Source organism: Cetorhinus maximus, chromosome 16 (genome assembly GCF_964194155.1).
Source record: "Cetorhinus maximus chromosome 16, sCetMax3.hap1.1, whole genome shotgun sequence".
Taxonomy (NCBI): Eukaryota; Metazoa; Chordata; class Chondrichthyes; order Lamniformes; family Cetorhinidae; genus Cetorhinus; species Cetorhinus maximus.
Window position 1 is genome coordinate 74,602,147 of NC_135894.1, and position 19,826 is coordinate 74,621,972.

A 19,826-nucleotide genomic window follows, 5' to 3' on the forward strand; every position below is an offset into this window, starting at 1 on the left:
CTGGATTGAAGAAAATCTTCACTGACAAGCCTGTGTAAAGTGCGCGGGCAGCTGTCAGCGAGGTGAACACTGAGTGCCACTATTTTGTCTTTGAGATCAAAATCTGGGTAAATATGATTGGCGTAAAACAAGGTTCACCAAACTAGAGGCAGGAAATGCAGAACTGGGAGTGAAAATATGCCTTATTTGGAGCAGCTGTCAACACTTTTGTAGAGACCACAGCAATGAGGATATTAAAAATAAATGCTTTTAAATAAGCCCATGGTAGAAAAATAGGTTGTGAGAAGACAGTATGCACAGTTTGACCTTGAAAATAATGAAAATCATACCTTCAATCCAATTTCTTTATTTTGATCTTTTATTGGTAGGTGTAGTATAGAATTATGAAGAGAATGTCAGTCATGTCATGTCTCCAGTTCAGATTGCTCAGAATTTTCTCTCACAAAAATCTGACTGACCTTTTTGTAAAAAACATATTGGCGCTTAAAACTGAAATGTATATTACAGATTGTAGCCAATGTTACTGTGTTCCCTCTTCTCCTGGAGAGCCAGGAGAGATTTATTTACTGTGGTGTAGTGTTTAAAATACAAGTAACATCTGATTTATTCCAATGAATTAGTAATTCAGATAAGATTATTTGCTTCTAACTTCACTGTAATTCTACAAGATGAAGGCGGGTGGTAAGATCGTTGACCTGAATTTGAGCTTCAGCTGCAAAAGGAAAGAAAACCTTTTGGTGGTTGTTCCCATGGGTGTCAATTATTTTGTTCCTGTATAAAAGTCAGGAAGAGAGTGGGTAGGAAAGAGAGCACCTGATTAATACATAACCAACTCTAATTTTAATGCATTTTTGGTATGCACGGTAGTGACAAGATGAAGTAACTTGCTTTGTAATGTGCTACATTATTCCTGTTGATACAGATTGTATGTATTGCAGGAAATAAATCTGGATTGTTATTATGGAGGTGAATATTGCTTATCTGTTACCACTGAAATATATTACTTGGAATGGAAGTTTGCCACCTTTAGTCTCATTCAAACCAAATTATTTCTTACATGTTAAGTGTACTCTTGTAGATGTAGCCATTGGCAAACATTTGCCATTGGCTGCAAAGCTTCTGATTCACTGCTGTGCTCACTGCACCATCTTCAAATGACAAATCCTGGAAATTTTTGGAGTAAGTTCACAATGAACTTGGATTGATATCCAAAATAGCAAAATATACCCTGTCTGTCACCAGTCTCATTGTTGCAGGAAGTTCTGGGCCATGGGTCATGATCTTAACTCATTCAAAACCCATCCAATTGCACAGAGTTGAAATAAGGACTTTAGCATCTTGCCTGGAGTATATTTATTGCTTTTGCAAAACTATAATACATGATGATTTTCCTGTGCCTTTTGCTGGATTATTTGGCCAATCACCTTATACCTAGGGAAGTTTAAAAGCTAGGCTGTATAAATATATTGCATGATCTGTGATATATCTAAATTGTGACATTAATGTGTAATGTAATTGCCATAGGTGCTGTGCCATGTTCACTCATTTATGTGGAATGCACTCTTTTATGCACAAGTGTGAAGGTAATTAATATTGTTTATCCTTTAGTGAGTTTTCAATCGTTTTTCATGAATTATATTAAATAATTCGTGCACTATACTAGCCTGAGTTATTTTTGTTGGCCAGTGGATAATATATCTCCTGGAGTTTAGTTACCCTGCTTCTGTACAATGGGCTACACTTGTAATAGACTTACCATTGCTTTTGCACTGAAAGTTCATGCCAGCCAACTATCCAAATAATGTATCCTGTACAGGCAATCTGGGACCTAACTGATCAGATTGAAGAATCATTATTGAGCAGCGCAGAGTCTGAGCCAGGAAGTGTTAGTTGGAATAGTCAATTCAGTGCCAAATCAGGTACAGAGAACAAATGAAAGGGCAGGAGAGAAAGATTTGATTAAGAGAGAGATTTAAGAGATGAAAATGTTTTTTAAAAATTGAAATGTTTTAATTTGTTAAATCTCCAACAATAATTAAAAATCTGAAGGAATGAGACTCCACACTTGTAAATGTTTATTTTCAGTGCAAGAGAGTTTCTTTGGCAGTAACAAAGATTTATCACACCATTAAAAAAGACACTTACACTGGAATGGACAAGCCCTGACATTTTCTGAAGCATTTAGTGTGTATGTATTAGGTAAGTATTACAACTTCATGCCATTGCATACATTTAAATGTCAAATCTCTCAGCAAGATACTGTTGTTGTGCAGCTTCTTGAGAATTGGAACATCTCAGGCAGCAATTTCTTGATTTCTGCATTTATCTGTTCATGCGCTGTCACCAGATGTTGCAGTCCAGATTACACTCTAATAACACGAGTTAGTTCAGCATTAGTTCAGCACAAAATCTGGTCCAATTTATTACCAGGCCGATGTTGTGTGCCTTTCATGCTACTTACACACTGTTCTAATATCATTGAATCATTCCATTATTCAAAAAAAAAATTCTGTTTAGAAGCATGGGAAAATTTACATTACAGATATAGGCCTTTCTTCTGTGAAGTATATTGAACACTGATTTTCAATAGAGTGCTTGTAGGAAGTTTATAATTGCACAATGTGTAGTGTATGGCATGTACACTGCATCTGCAGTGGAGCTTTAGCTGTATACTTGTAGTATAGATAGGTAAATCAAATAAACTACATAGAAAATTAATTTATAAGCATTCTTGAGAGATAGCAGAAGTTTCTATTTGGTTTTTTGTTGTGCCTTGCAGACTATGAGCTATCGGTCTCTGAAATTCCTTATGTGCTCAGTCCAATCCCAGTATCTGAACTACCTAAAGTAGGAAAAAAGGAATTCACAGGTACTCCCAAGAATATCAATGTTGAGTATGAATTCATGAATGGAGGAAATACTAATACATGCATGTTGTTAAATGTCATTGAGCTTTACTCAATTTTAAATGTTTGAATTGAAGTGACAAATATAGTTAGGATACATGTCACTGATGATATATCACACTTCAACTCTAACACTGAGTCTTTTGTTTTACTTGTATGCAAAGTATATTTGATAGTCAATACACCTTGTCCTGCACGTCCACTAATTATTCTAGCATAAACTATATGAAATGCCCAACGCACTGTGTATCTCACGGACCTTAAGCACTTTTTCACCTTTGTTGGTCTATTTGTTCAATGTGCTGCACATTTCATGAATTTTAGAGACTGCACTTAAAGCATTTGGCAATTTGTCATGGTTACAATTGTGTGATGTTTATTGGATTATCAATGCAATTCATCTTTCACGTTTACACAATGATGCTGCATGGAGCTTCTGTTGTCATTGTCACCCTTGTGTGAATTTTATTGACTGATTGATGGATTATATTGTGGGTGGTTTGTTATTATGAGGTGTATTATTTAGTGCCTAATTTCCAGTTGTTCAAAAAAATCTGTGTGTAGGTCAACAATCAACAGCCTATGACAGGAATTAGTGCTCCTGACTTGGTTTTTACATAATTCTATTAATTCTTCTAAAAGATTTGTTGTCACCTAGTTTTCAGTTTTGGTGGAAGGAGTGTACTCAAAACATTAATAGCCATTTCCATTTTTACATAAGGTTGGGCTTGCCGTGAGTCCGCAACATTTTCTGTTTTTTATTTCAGGCTTTTGGCATTTAGCTTTTATTTTTTTCTATCAATTCTTCTGTTGTTTTGTTAAATTATTGCAGAGACTTGTATTTGGTTTCTTTGTTATATCTTCCAGACCCTGACACTACAGATGTGGTCAGCCCAACTCTAGTAGTTGAAATTAATAACATAAAAGAGAAAGATGTCACAGGAAATCCCAGCAATATCTATCCCATAGGCTGAATGTTGTAGTGTAATTTTATGTGGAAAACTATTTTCCAAGAATCACTCTGCCCCTTCTCACATGATATGCAGCAGACTACACTCACGGTTCTGTTCATGATATGTGTGCTGATATACACAGATATTCTTTCCATATCTATATTCCTTCTAAGAGCTGTTTATTAAAAATCTAGAATCTTACCTTAGATGTTTTCGTTGGTACAATGGTGCTGGTTGCTCCCTTGAACATACAGAGCATTGTGTATGTTTCCCTGCATTTCAATACTGCTAATATCTAACTATACATTAATGTAAAGTAGAGGTATAACAACAGTATGATCTAACCTGGATATCTATATGAGTTGATTGTGTGTTTCTTCATGTTCTGAAGATAAACAGAGTAAACATCACTGCAGATCATGTGGGGGTTGAGGATTTCCTGTAACGTATGTTCCTGAAGGTGCCTCCACGGTCACAGTGTTCAGGACAGAAAGTGGGTGGACATTGGGCATGTGCCAAAGTAAAGGACATCACTGAGATGGTGCAAGACATTTTGAGAGGGGAAAGGGAGCAGCAAGAATTCATGGCCCTTATGAAAACCAATTGCAGAGGGAGAAAAAGCATTGTGGTCCTGCAGTCCGAGTTTCAGGAGCTAGGGTGAAAGTTGAAGAGGAGGATGTGAAAGGTGATAATCACAGTGTCACACATTAGTAAGCATAGGAGCAGTAGGATGAAACAAGTTAATGCACGGCTGGAGAAATAGCGCAGGAGGTGGGGCTTCAGCTACGTGGGGCGTTGGTACCAGTTCTGGGGCAGGAAACATCTGTTTAAGATGGATGATTTGCAGCTAAACAAAGTTGGGACTGATGTCCTCGTGGGGAGGCTAATTGGTACTGTGGGGTAGATTTAAGCTAATTTGGCAAAGGTTTGCGTATGAGGATGAAACTTTATGGAGGCAAAACAAGGTGCACAGAGAACTGGGATAAAAAATAACCCTAGGATAAAGAATAGTTCAGAGATTGGACGGATCAGACAGAAAAATTTTGAGGTGGTGTAGGATGAGTTTGGAGCGCATGTATGTGATAAATAAGGTTGGTGAACTGCAAATACAAAATGTTACATGGTACCGTGATATAGTGGCAATAACCGAAACCTGTCTTAAAGAGGGGGAGGATGAGAAATTTAATATTCCTGGCTGTAAGGTATTCAGGAAATATAGACAAAGCAAGAAATGGGGAGAATGGTGGTTTTGATTTTAAAAATTGTTATAATATTAGAAAGGAATGAAGGGGTTACAAAAACAGAATCTATTTGGTTAGAACTAGGGAAAAATAGAGGAGCTATTATGTTACTGCATGTATTCTACAGGCCACCAAATAGCAGGAAGGAGAGAGGAGCAAATTTGCAGGCAAATTACAGAAAGATGCAAAAATTAGAAATTCTTGAACCTTCAAGTGGCGATAATGGAGAACTTATAGGGTGGAATCTTTTACCCTCTCCCATAGTGGGTTTGGTCGTGAAGGGTATTTAATCAGGCAGGAGTGTGATGGTTGAGGACCATGCCAGCTTCCCACCTCCACCCCAATTAAGTCCGGGATAGGAAAGCCCATGGATGCCCTTCCCACTCCACTGTCAATTGAGGCCTTTAACTGGGCAGTTAGCCCCATGTGGGGTTGCTTGTGAGCCCCAGGGGTGTTTCTCAATCAAGACGCTCCGTGCCTGGTTGAGGGACCTGGCATCAGGAAATGGGGATTCCACTGAGAGCCACCTCGCCCTTGAATGTGGGTGAAGCTCGTAAAATCCAGCATGTGACCTTCCTGCTGCCTACCCACTTCCCCCCAACCTGTATGAAATGTTATGGGCATGCTGGAGGTGTTGGGCAGCCTGCCCACCCTTGGACCTGTTGAGAAGAGGCCAATTTACGGCCTCTTAAGGACCCCATCCTGCCCTCATCACTATTTTACCCATGTTAGGGGGAGGCACATGCAAAGCAGGTAGCCTGGCAGCTTTAGCTGTGTGGCTGGAGGCAAGGTGCAGGGGACTTCCTTTGCAGATCCCCTGTGCCCATCAAAGGCACTCCCCCCCTCCCCCAAGATCTCACTTCCCTCCTGGCCCCCAATCCCCTTGCCAGTGCCTGCCAGCCTGACCCTGATGAAATCCCCCTGACTTACCTTGGTGTCCGACTCCAGCAATGACCTCTATTGGGAATTGCATGTAGTCCCAGCAGTGGCCATTGCTTCCACCTGGTGCTGCTGGGACTACAGAGCTGCCGGCCATCTGATTGGATAGCATTTCTGTCCCTGAGGGGTGGAAATCCCGTCTCCATTGACATTTTTGCAGGTACCACGGCACCCCATAAAATCCAGCCCATAAATACTAAAAGGAAAGTCAAAGAAAGGGTGGGCCTGATTAGGAGCCAAAAAGGAAATCTTTTTACAGAGGCAAATAGCACTTGAGGTATTACATGAGTACGTTGCATTTGCCTTCACTAAAGAGGAGGGTGCAGGCAATGTCACACTAAAGAAGGAATTGGTAGAGAAATTGGACTGAATAAAATTGGATTAAAAAGTGCCCAAAAGGTTGAAGTACTCGGTCTAGATGGGCTGCATTCTAAAAAAAGGGGAAGAGAGATAAACCTGACAATTACAGGCCAATCAGCCTATTGCCAGTAGTGGGGAAAATTTTAGAGACAATAATCTGGGACAAAAATTAATTGACACTTGGAAAGTTATCAGCTAATAAATGCAAGTCAGCACAGACTTGTTAAAGGGGAGTTGTGTTTGACTAACTTCATTGAATTATTTGATGAAACAATGGTGAAGTTTAATAGGAGTAGTGCTGATAATGTGTATATGGACTTTCAAACGGCATGTGATAAAGGACCACATAATAGACTTGTTAGCAAAATTAAAACTCTGGGGATTATAGGGACAGTGGCAGCATGGATTTTCTTTTAAATGACAAAGGGCAGAAAGCATAGACTCATTGTTTTTTTGGAGTGGAGTGAGATATATGCCCCAGGGGTCAGTATATGTACCAGGGCTCTTTTTGATACATAGTAATGACCTGGACTTGGGGAGACAGGGTAAAATTTCGAAGATTGTAGATGACATGAAACTTGGAAATGTAGTAAATAATGTGAAGCATAGTAACTTAGATAGATAGATTGGTGAAATGGGCAGACGCATAGCTGATGAAATGTAAGACAGAGAAGTGTGAAGCACTTTTCAGAGTCAGAATGACTCCGGAGCCAGTTAAAAATTGCAGATGGGATTCTAGGATTCTCCGCCTTATTCCCGGCTTCCCCAGTTTTTGCTGGCAGGGCACAAGGGCATGGGTAGCGAGCCCACACCCTGCAGTCCCAGTCTGACTGGCTCCATTGCGGGGATAGGCATCTCCTAGTACCCCCCACCCCTGCAATTTTTGCGGAGCTGGGTCAGCTGCTCGTTCACAGCCCCTCAGAGGAGCCGTGAACCATAGTGTGGATTCAGGAACCTTTTGAAAGGTAACTTCAAAATGTCTTACCCATGCCCCCATGCCTGCTCCTTGCCAACACATGTCTCACATCCAACCCCATGGCCCCTTATAGCCCCTATGCAACTCATGCCCCCCACCTCCTCATGGCTCCTCATGTCCTCTGTGCCAGCTCATGGCCCTTCCATATCCATTCATGCAGTATGAATTATGTACAGAACCAACAAACTATATAGTAATAATGTCATGCGTGGAACGGCTCAGAAAAAAGAAACACCAGTTCTACTGAAACTTGTCCTCATTATGCATGGAGTAGAGAATTCCAAAGATTCACTACCCTCTCAGTGAAGAAATTCCTCCTCATCTTAATCCTAAATGCCTTGCCCCTTATTCTGAGACTGTGTTCCCTGGTTCTAGACCCCCAGCCAGGGGAAACATCCTTTCTGCATCTACCTTGTCTAGCCCCTTGAGAATTGTGTAAGTTTCAATGAGATCACCTCTTATTCTTCTAAACTCCAGATAATACAGGCTCAGTTTCCTCAATCACTCCTCATAGGACAGTCCCGCCATCCCAGGAATTAGTCTGGTTAACCTCCACTGCACTCCCTTTATGCCAAGTATATCCTCCCTTGGGTAAGGAGACCAAAACTGTACACAATGCTCCAGGTGTGGTCAAGATTCTGTACAATTGAAGCAAGACAACTTTACTCCTGTTCTCAAAATCCAGCACAGGAACAACATAAAGTCTTTAATAGAATTGTTCCAAGCCATATGAGGCCTGAGAGAGAAGTAAGAAGTACCTGGGAGGGAGATTTTTATGTGGAGATTGAACTTGCAAGTAAAGAACATCATGCTAACCTAGGTAAACAAATATTTTCCTTTGTGTTGGAACTCCACATGCAACTAATACAGCTTTTACATCATTTGTAATTACTTTATCGTCCTTGTCAGCCTCTTGTGCTCGGTATAGCTCCAGTGACTAAATTTGATAATATAGAATAAAAGCAAAATGCTGCGGACGCTGGAAATCTGAAATAAAAACAGAAAGTGCTGGAAATACTCAGCAGGTCTGGCAGCATCTGTAGCAAGAGAAAAACCAAGGGCAGAATTTTCTGCCTGTCAGGCAGGCGGAGCGGGAGCAGGCGTGGACCCGATATCCGCCCGCAATCTGGCCCGTGCCACCATTTTACGCGGGCGGGCCAATTAAGGCCCGCCCAGCGTGAATCACAGCTCCCGAGGGCAGCAGGAGTGGGCGGGCGGTGGCAGGACTGCACTGACTGCCAGGTCCAATGGCGACCCGGCGGCCTGTTTTAAAAAGTTGCTGCAGCCTTTCAAAGGCTGTGAATCACAGCCAGTGGAAACGCTCCCCAGAACGCTGCTGGTGAGCAGGCCAGGCAGGGGAGTAGGGCACTGTGCCCCTTGTTTTTTGGATGATTGCCTTGCTGCCCTCCTCGAGGAGGTGGTAGCACGGCGGGAGGTCCTGGTACCCCAGGATGGGAGGAGAAGACCCCCCCACATGTCCAAATGTGCCTGGGAGGAGGTGGTGGAGGTGGTGAGCTCCCGCAACATGGTGCGGTGCACCTGAATCCAGTGTCGCAAGTGCTTCAATGATCTGTTGCGCTCAGGAAGGGTGAGTACCATTTTGGCATTGGTCACTTAACCCAGCAGGTAGGCTTTCCACCCTGGTGCCCCCTCCCCCGAAAGTCTGAGTGTAGTGACTGCATTGAATCATTGACAACATGTGTCTTTCGCTGGGTGGGCCAGCAGATATTGCCCATGCTGAGGTCACCCTGAGAGGATGGTGAAGAGATGGGTTCTGCCCCCACAGCATGTGATACACTGAAACCCACATGACTGTTTTAGGGGCAACCTGGAGGAGCTGCGCCGATCGATCTGCTGCCTCTGTGCTCCACGTGCTTGCGCCTCCTTGCTATGGAAGGTTAGACCTTGTGGTGCCTAATGTGATGTAGGCAGCATTTGGCCAAGGGGGTGTGGGGTGGGGAACAGGCCTGGCACCTTAGTGTGAGTGTTCGGCAACAACAGGTGAGGAGGCACAGGAGCCCTGATATGTCCCACTCTGGTTGGGGTGGGCCGTCCGCAAAGATAGTCCAGGTACAAGTAGCACTAATCAATGCTCTTCTCTCCTTTTCAGGAGAAGAATGCACATAATGCCGCCGAGCGGGTGAGGACTGGCAGAGGGCCAGACCAGTTGGCGATTCTCAGCCGCTTCGAGCAAGAGGCCCTAGATTTGGAGAGGCGCCATGCACCCAGGTCCACCGGTGTCGGTGAGGCTGGGGTGCCACGGGCAGGTATGTTTGGCCAGCAGTGAGGTCACCATTGTTCTCCCAACAGCCATGGCAGTGCTGAATGTTCAGTGATTGAAGTTTGCAACATGGCTTGATCATTGCTTATGGAAGGATGAGCGCATAATGATCCGGGGGACAGGGATACACATTGACATTGTCTCCACGTTAACTGATCCACTGTCCTTGTTCTTCCTTTCAGCATCAGCGGAGCAGGGCCGGGAGGAGGAGCAGCAGACGCCCCCTCTCACACCTGAGGGCCCTAAAGTCTCACCAGTGTCACACCATCTCTGCCAGGCAGGCACCAGCGCAGATACTAGCACCTCGGTGGGAATTAGAACATCGGCTAGTGTCCCAGGGCACAGTGGTGAGGACACTTCACAGTCGCTGGAGGAGCTGGCAGAGACAGAGACTGCCCATGGCGCCAGCAGTCGGAGGACTGCAGGGGACAAGGCACAAGCTCAGTCGGTGCCTGGTGATGTGTGTCTGGAGTCGTCCGCGAAGCAGCAAATGCAGGAAATGCGTGGGAGCATCTGGTGGAGATACATGAGGCTATGCTTGGCTTGGTGTCCATGGTGGAGGAGTCTACGTGGACTATCGCTGAAACAATGAACCTCATGGCCAAGCGCCACGCTTCCTCCATGGAGAGAGTGGCGACTCTCGTGGAGAGGCTCCTCCAGGAGACCCATCAGGGCTTCCTGGGGATGCACTCGGACCAGCAAGCCCTCACATCGGCATTGACCTCAGCTGGTCAGTGCCAGTGTGGGAGATGGTCTGGGCACCAAGTTTCCCCAATTTAGTGCCCATTCATCCACAGTGAGCAGGGAGGTCCGAAGCGATCTCACGTCGGCGTAGCAGCTGCCTGTCGTATCTGCGGGCTCCTCTCAGGGATCTCCGGATGAGGGCGGCAGCTCCTCCGCCCATCTCCCAGTGACCGTTGCATCTGGTGAGGCTGCGACGATTGGGGAGATGCCAGCTGTGGAACTGGCAGCTCCCTCCCAGGCGGGGCCAGCACAGGCTCCACGGGCCAGAGGACAACAGCCAAGGTCATCGAGGCCAACAGGACAGCAGAGTCAGCAGGCTCTCTCAGATGCCACACCCAGCAAGGGGGCAGCACCACCAAGACGTAGCACGCGAAATCATAAACATAAGGCACCTTAGGCACACTATGAATTTATCACTGGTGCTTTTGTGTTGGCCTGCAATGAGGTTTTTATGAGTTGGTGTGATTTTTAACACCTTTGTCATTTTGTTTCATTAAGTTTCTTTGGTTGTAATATTAAATTCAGACATGTCACCATGACTGAGGGTGCCTCTTTTCTTCTGCAGGTGGATGGTTTCCAAAAATGTCATGAGTATTTTGTGGGACATTCAACCTTATTAACAAGGACCTTAGTTAATGTTGCTAACCAGGCAGATTTTGCACTTAGGTATTGAGTATGGAGCCTACAATCCAGGTTTGTCCTGGAGGCCCATATGTGGTGTGCTAGCTGAAGGTTCATTGGATTAAAGCCTCCTGGGTGTCCCTGCCTCCCTGCAGTATGTCCGGGTCAGCATCTACCCCCTCAGCATTTCCCTGGGCATGCTCATCCTCGGACTCACTGCTGGACTCATCGTGTGCAGCCGCAGACACTGTGTCGACGTCTTCATCGTCCACTGTGTCCCCCCTTTCCAGCGCAAGATTGTGGAGAGCGCAGCATGCAACCACTGTCACTGGCACTTGATCTGGTGGGGTACTGGAGTGCGCCCCCTGAGTGGTCCAGGCATCTGAAGTGCATCTTGAGAAGACCGATGGTTCTCTCCACCACAGGCCATGTGGAGGTGTGGATCCTATTGTGTTGCTGCTCAGCTTCTGTTCTTGGATGACGGAGAGGCACCATGAGCCACCTTCTGAGGGGATAGCCCTTGTCACCCAGCAGCCATCCATCCAGCAGGGTTGGAGCACTGAAGAGCCTCGGCACCTGGGAGTGTCTGAGGATGTAGGCGTTGTGGGAGCTGCCTGGGTAACTTGCACAGACTTGTAGAATCAGCATCCTGTGATCACACACACTATCTGCACGTTCATAGAGTGGAAGTCCTTGCTGTTGACAAAGGAACTGGGCTCACCTGCTGGCACCTTGATGGCCACATGTGTGCAGCCTATTGCACCCTGGACACAGGGGAAGCAGCAATGGCCGCAAAACCTCTGGCTCTCTGTGTCTGACTTGCCTGGTCGCAGCGGAAGTGGATGAATGCCAATGCACGCCTGAACAGAGCGTCTGTAACCTGCTTGACACAAGTGTGGACAACTGATTGGGAGACGCGGCAAAGATCACCCACCGAGCCCTGGAAGGAGCCAGAGGCATAGAAGTTGAGGGCAGCTGTGACCTTTAGAGCCTCTGGCATGGGATGTCCACCCACACAGTTCGCGGAGATCTCAGGCCCAATCATCTGACAGATATAGTTGACTGTCTCCTTTGAGAGATGGAGACTCCTTCGGCACTGCACTTCAGACATATTGAGGTAGCTGCTTTGCCGCCTGCCTACCCTGGTGTCTTCTGCGGCCCCTTCCGCCTTGGACTACCTCCTGGCCCTGCACCCCTTTTGCCTGCGCCTGACCTCCCAAAGTTTGGCTCCCCTGGAGGCTGAATGTGCACTCCTGGCCTCCTCCCCCTTCTAGCCCTCCCTTCCTGCTCAAAGGGGGTGCCTCCAGTGGAGAGTTCAGCTCCCATTCCCAGGCTATAGGAAGGCTTACAGAAACCCGCAGGCCCAAAAAAGATTCCTCACTGCAGAGTGCTGACCTGAAGGTTGTGAGTCCAGACCAAGCAGCTGGTATGCATTTTGAAGTATTGCAGATCACACAGGCAAGTATCATTAACTTTGGAAAATCAGTATTTGACAGAGCACACTTGCAACCCCGCTTAGCCTTCTTATCCTGACTGTGGATGAGGTTTATGCAAATGTGTCCTACCCGCCTGCCCATTGCACCCGTGCGCCCATGTGCTGACCTGAAGATTGCACAGGCGCCGAAAAATCGCCGTCGATTGCCGCCTCAAGGGCCTTAAGCGGCCAGTTAATAATGGTGGGCGCACATCGCATAAATTCCATCATGGAATTGTTGACATGTTGCCTGATAAGAAATAAATAACAATAATCAGCATTTCATATTTCCGTGAAATACGGCAGAGACTTGCATTCGGTTCTTTATTGTGCCTTGCAGAATATGAGCTGCTGGTCTCTGACACACCATATATATTCAGTCCAATTGAAGAATCTGAACATTCTCACATAGGAAAACATAAAGTTAAAGGTACCTCCAACAATGTTGATGTCTTGGGTGAGGACACAGAAATGGAGTAAATAATAAAATGGAGTAAATAATTAAAAGTGCATGTTCAGGTTTGCGTGGTGATTGAATATTAGGGCACATTTTGTAGTTGCTATACCACATTTTCCCATTAATGTTTGGCTTGCCTGTGTATAAAGCGTATTTGATAGTTAACACACTGTCTTGCATGGAATCCATTCACTGCCATCAATTGTAAAAACAACAACCATTTCATCTCTTCTGGAATATATGCATTTTTCTTACCTTTGTTGGATTATTTGGCCTGTGCTTCTATCATGAATGTTAGAGACTGTGCTTGGCTGTATAGTGTCTGGCAATCCATTTAATGTTAATGTTAAGAAAGAATAAGACTAATTCTGCAAAAGTATTACATGTTAATGATGTCCAAAAATACAAATGCATAGAACAATAAAACTCGGATGTTATTCCCATGAGCGATTAAGATTTTTGTCTGGATTCCTTCTTATCCCCAGCAGACCATGAAGTGCCAATATAATGCTGTCCGGTAAATCAAATATATTCATCAATAAAATTCTAGAGTTATTTTCAAGAGAGACTAAGAATTTTGTATCTGGCTTCCTTGTTATCTCCAGCAGACCATCAGGTGCCAACTCCTGACACTCGTAATGTGTTCAATTCAATCTCAGACTATGAACTGCCAGTCACTGACTCTCCATATGTGTTCAAACCAATCCCAGATTCTGAACCTGTTAAGATGAGAGAGAAAGAGGTTACAGATACTTCCGACAATATTTGTGCCATGGGTGTGAACTTAGAAATAGAGTAAATAATTATTAGTGTATGTTGAGCTTTGTGATACAGTAACAAATGGTTAGCATACATGTTGTAGATACAGTGCCACTCTTTTATAGTTAAATAAGTGTTTAGTTTACTTGTGTCTAATGCAGATTTAATGGTGAATGCACGGTCTTGCATGGAACACATTCATTCTTGTTACACAAGGTATATGAAATGCGTTATCCACTGCATATCTCCAGAACGTAAGCATTTTCAGAAATGAGGAACATAATATTTAGTGAAATAGACATTATCTTATGCATAGTTTAGTTTTCTTTGAAGTATATTATGTGTGCATTATATGGCTATTTTGGATTTTTTTTTATTATCACGCAACAAAAGATCAGTTCTGCATTAGTGCTACATTAATATCCAGGCATACAAATTTATTGATCAAAATAACACGAGGATTATTTTCATGGGAGATTAAAAATTTTCTATCTGGATTCCTTCTTATTCCCAGCAGACCATGAGGTGCCAACCTCTGACATTCGTGATGTGTTCAGTTCAATCTCAGACAATGAGCTGCCAGTCACTGACTCTCCATATGTGTTCAAACCAATCCCAGACTCTGAACCTGCTAAAATAGGAAAAGATGAATTGACAGGTACTTCTGACGATATTTGTGTCTTTGGTGTGAACACAGGAATATATAAAATAAGTGCATGTTACCGTTTTATGCCACAGTGACTGTTCATTTTGGCACATGCCATAGGTTCAACGCCACAATGTTACAATTAAATGAGTATTTGGTTTAGTTGTGTGTACATTCCTTTCGATAGTCAAAACACAGTCCTTCATGGAACCCATGAATTGTTGTTGCCCAAAGTACATGAAATACACAATCTGCTGCATATCCCTTGGAATTTATGCATTTTGTGTAACTCAGTTAGATTATTTGGTCAATCTGCTTATTTGATGAAGCTTAGGCACCACACATCAAGAAGGATATCAAAGCAGGAGTGGATGGGGAATAGGTTTGCTAGCATGATAGTGGAGATGAGGACTTCCATTTCTGTGGAGAGACGAGAGAAGCTGGGGTGTTCTCTAGAGCAATGAACGCTAATGGGCGATTGAATAAATGTGTTCAAAGTTCTGAGGGATTTAGATAGAGTAAACAGGGAAATACCGTTTCCACTGGCATGAGGGTCAGTAGCCAAAGGATGCAGATGGGAGGTAATTTACAAAAGCATGAGAAGTGACATGAGAATTTTTTTACACAGTGAGTTGTGATGTAGAAAGCACTGCCTGATAGGTGGGTTGATGCAGTTTCAACAGTAACTTTCAAAAGAGAATTAGGTTGAAGAGGTAAAAATTTCAGGGCTATGGGGAAAGGGCAGGAAAATGAAACAAAAGGGATAGTTCTTTCAAAGTATTAGCACAGGAATGATGGACTGAATGGCCTCCTTCTGTGCTGTATAATTCCATAATTTGGAAGCTGCTTGGCTGTAAGGAGTCTGTCAACTTATAATGGCTATACTTTTATGACGCTTATTGTATGATAAATATATTTTACACAGTGGAAACAATGTTGTTGCATGGAGTTTCTTATTTATCAGTTGTATGAAATGTTTTGAATATTATTCAATTAATTAGTCAATACATTGTTTTATAGAGTTTAATATTATATGCAAAGTATTATTAGTCACACAATCCATGTTTGCTTATAAATCAATTTAAAGTTATTGTAAAACTAAGATAAGTCTAATTGTTCTACATTGTAATGATGTCCAGCAATGCAAATGTCTTTATCAATACAACTGAGCTGTTATTTTTTATGAGAGATTAAGAATTTTGTATCTGGATTCCATCTTATCTCGGCAGACCTTGAGGTGCCAACCTCTGACACTCATAATGTATTCAGTTCAGTCTCAGACTATGAGCTGCCAGTTACTGGCTCTCCATATGTGTTCAGTCCAATCCCAGATTCTGAGCCTGCTAAGATAGGAGAAAAGGAAGTTACAGGTACTTATGACAATATCTGTGCCTTGGAAGTGAACTCAGGAATACAATAAATAACTATGTGCATGTTGAAATTAGTGAATTGAAGTAATGTTAGGACACATGCTGCAGATTCTATGCCACAGATTTACAGTTAAATAAGCATTCAGTTTAATCATGTCTAAAGTGCATTTGATAATTAATTCACGATAGTGCATTGTTGCACAAAGACCATGAAATGAGCGATCCATTCTACTTTTCATGGAACTTAAGCACTTTGCTTCTCTCTGTTGGATTATTTAGTCAGCATGCTTATATCATTAAGTTTAGAGACTGTGTTTGGCTATAAGATGCCAGTCAGCCTATTATGGTTATATTGTTGTGACGTTTACTGGATGATAATTAGCTTTTACATAATGGAAGCAATGTTGCTGCATGGAATGTCTGTCATATCATGATTATATGAATCTTTTTGAATAATACTGAAGTAATTGATTTACGCACTTGTATTTGGTTACTTTGGAATGCAATTTAATTATTATTATAATGGTAGAATACTACAACAGTGCCACATTGACGTCTGGGAATATGGGTATATTCATCAAAACAGCACAGGGATTATTTTCATGAGAAATTAAGAATTTTGTATCTGGCTCCCTTCTTATCCCCAGAACACCATGAGCTGCCAACCTCTGACACTCGTAATGTGTTCAGTTCAATCTCAGACAATGAGCTGCCAATCACTGACTCTCCATATGTATTCAGTCCGATGCCAGATTCTGAACCTGCTAAGATAGGAAAGGATGAATTTACAGGTACTTCTGACTAAAGTTATGTTTCTGGTGTGAACATAGGAATGGGGTAAACAATGAATGCATGTTGAGGTTTATGCTACTTCAAGAGATGGCGAGGCACAATCTGTAGATTCTGTTGCCATGCTTTTGCAGTTAAATGAGTGTTTGGTTTAGTTATGTATGAAACCCATTCATCATTGTTGCATAAAGTATATGGAAAAAGCAAAATGCTGCACTTCTCCTGGATTTTATGCAGTTTGCCTATCTCTGTTGGATTATTGAATCAGCATGCTAATTTCCTGAAGTTTGGGCACCACATTTAAAAAGGATATCAAAGCCTTTGGAGTGAGTGGAGAATAGATTCACTAGAATGGTAGCAGGAATGAAGACTTCAGTTTTTTTGGAGAGACTAGAGAAACTGGGATGAGTTTTCTTAAAACCAAAGAAGGCTAAAAGGAAATTGAATATTTGTATTCAAAATTCTGAGGAATTTAGACAGAGTAAAAAGAGAAAAGCTTTCACTCTGGCATGAGGGTTGGTAACCAAAGGAAACAGATGTGAGATAGTTTGCAAAAGAACCAGAGATAACATAAAGAGAGAATTACCTGGAAAAACTCAGCAGGTCTGGCAACTAGTTCTGTTGAAGGATCATGAGGACTCGAAACCTCAACTCTTTTCTTCTCCGCCGATGCTGCCAGACCTGCTGAGTTTTTCCAGGTAATTCTGTTTTTGTTTTGGATTTCCAGCATCCGCAGTAGTTTTTTGTTTTTATAACATAAAGAGAATTGTTTTACACAGCTAGTTCCTATGATCAGCAATGCTGCCTGAACCAAAACACATTTAGAATTACTTATAAAAACAGATTCCACATCTTTTCAGGTAGAGCATTCGAGACAACTCTCTGAGTGAAAAATACTCTCCTCATCTCACCTCTAGATCTTTTGCCAATGATTTTGAATCTATGATGAATAGTTATTGACCATACACCAGAGGAAATCATTTTTCTCTATCCACTGTATTAACGCTGCTCATTGTCTTGAAAACTTTTATTAGATCTCCTCAATGGCTTCTCTGTTCCAAGGAGAACAGTCCTAACTTTTCCAATCTCTCCTCATAACTGAAGTATCTCATCCCTGATAACATATTGGAATATCTCCTCTGTATCCTTTTCAAGACCCTTACACCTTTCCTTTAGTGTTATGCCCTGAATTGTCCACAATACTTCTGCAGAGGCCTAATCAATGATTTATAAAGTTCTAGCATGGTCTCTTTGTTTTTATATCCTATATATATACCCAAGTAATCCATGTGCTTTTTTAACCACTTTATCAACCAGTTTCCGGATTTAAGGATTTATATATTTAGACAGCAAGGTCTTCTGATCATCTACACTTAGCAAAATTATACTATTTACAGTATAATGTTTTTCAAAATTAGTCAAATCTGAGCTCACCATTTCACATTTCTCCACACTGGCAATGCTTCTGCCCATTTCACCACCCTATTTCATCTTGGGCCTATAACAATCCTCATCTATCACATTGCCAAGTTTTGTGTCATCAGCAAACTTTATAATGTTGCTCCCTACACTCGAGTCTAACTCATTTATAAAAATTGGAAAGAGTAATGGACCCCAAACTGACCCTTGGGCAATACAACTGCAAACGACCTCCCAGTCTGTGAAGCATCTATTCACCGTCATTCTGTGCTTTGTATTACTTCTGTCTCCACGTCACCACTTTCCTCTTAATTCCATGGGCTTCAATTTTAACAGGCCTCTGTTGTGGCACTTTGTTGAATGCATTCCAAAAGTCCAGATACACATCTACCTTGGCCAACCTTCCTTGGTACCACATCGAAGAATCCAGTAAAGTTAGTCAGGCAGTTAGCCTTTAGCAAAATCATGCTGGATCTTATTAATTCACCATGCCTTTCCAAATGAAAGCTTATTTTACCCTTTATATTGGTTTTCAGTAACTTCCCCATCACTGGTGCTAGGCTAACTGGTCTATAGTTCCTTAGTTTATTCCTAACCGTTTCTTGAAAATAACATTGACAACCTTCTAGTCTTCAAGCACTTCTCTATCCAATGAGGATTGAAAGATTGTGACCAATGTCTCTGCTATTTCTACCTTTGTTTCTTTCAGCAACCTTAGATGCATTATGTAGAGTTTAGTATTGTATGAGATGTATTATTAGTTGCATAATGTGAGATTACAAAGGAATCAATTTAAAGTGATAATGAAAGAATAAAACCAATTATGTTTCAATATAATGCTGTCAGATAAATCAAATATAATCATCAATAAAACTCTAGAGTTATTTTCAGGAGAAACTAAGAATTTTGTGTCTGGCTTCCTTGTTATCTCCAGCAGACCATCAGGTGCCAACTCCTGACACTCGTAATGTGTTCAGTTCAATCTCAGACTATGAACTGCCAGTCACTGACTCTCCATATGTGTTCAAACCAATCCCAGATTCTGAACCTGTTAAGATAAGAGAGAAAATTGTTACAGGTGGTTACTTCTGACAATATTTGTGCCATGGGTGTGAACTTAGAAATAGAGTAAATAATTATTAGTGCATGTTGAGCTTTGTGATACAGTAACAAATGGTTAGCACACATGTTGTAGATACAGTGCCACTCTTTTATAGTTAAATGAGTGTTTAGTTTACTTGTGTCTAATGCAGATTTAATGGTGAATGCACGGTCTTGTATGGAACACGTTCATTCTTGTTACACAAAGTATATGAAACGAGTTATTCACTGCATATCTCCAGAACGTAAGCATTTTCAGAAATGAGGAACATAATATTTAGTGAAATAGACATTATCTTGTGCATAATTTAGTTTTCTATGAAGCGTATTATGTGTACATTAAATGGCTATATTGGAATTATTTTTTTATTATAATGAAACAAAAAATCAGTTCTGCATTAGTGCTACATTAATATCCAGGCAAACAAATATATTGACCAAAACAACACAAGGATTATTTTCATGGTAGGTTAAGAATTTTCTATCTAGATTCCTTCTTATTCCCAGCAGACCACGAGATGCCAACCTTTGACACTCGTGATGTGTTCAGTTCAATCTCAGACAATGAGCTGCCAGTCACTGACTCTCCATATGTGTTCAAACCAATCCCAGACTCTGAACCTGCTAAAATAGGAAAGGATGAATTGGCAGGTACTTCTGATGATATTTGTGTCTTTGGTGTGACACAGGGATGGAGTAAATAAAATAAGTGCATGTTACCACTTTATGCCACAGTGACTGTTCATTTGGGCACATGCCATAGTTATTTTCAAACGAGACTAAGAATTTT

At 42.2% G+C, this 19,826-nt stretch overlaps 1 protein-coding gene across 4 annotated transcripts in view; it reads left to right on the forward strand.

Moving 5' to 3' along the window:
* The window catches only part of LOC144691708 (uncharacterized), a 371,588-nt gene that overhangs the window by 239,543 nt on the left and 112,219 nt on the right, over positions 1-19,826 (forward strand). For all 4 annotated transcript variants that reach the window (XM_078560070.1, XM_078560071.1, XM_078560072.1 and 1 more), the window contains 3 exons: positions 2,780-2,869; positions 18,870-19,013; positions 19,544-19,687. In XM_078560070.1, coding sequence (XP_078416196.1) covers positions 2,780-2,869; positions 18,870-19,013; positions 19,544-19,687 — 378 coding nt within the window. The remainder of the gene's footprint in view (positions 1-2,779; positions 2,870-18,869; positions 19,014-19,543; positions 19,688-19,826) is intronic.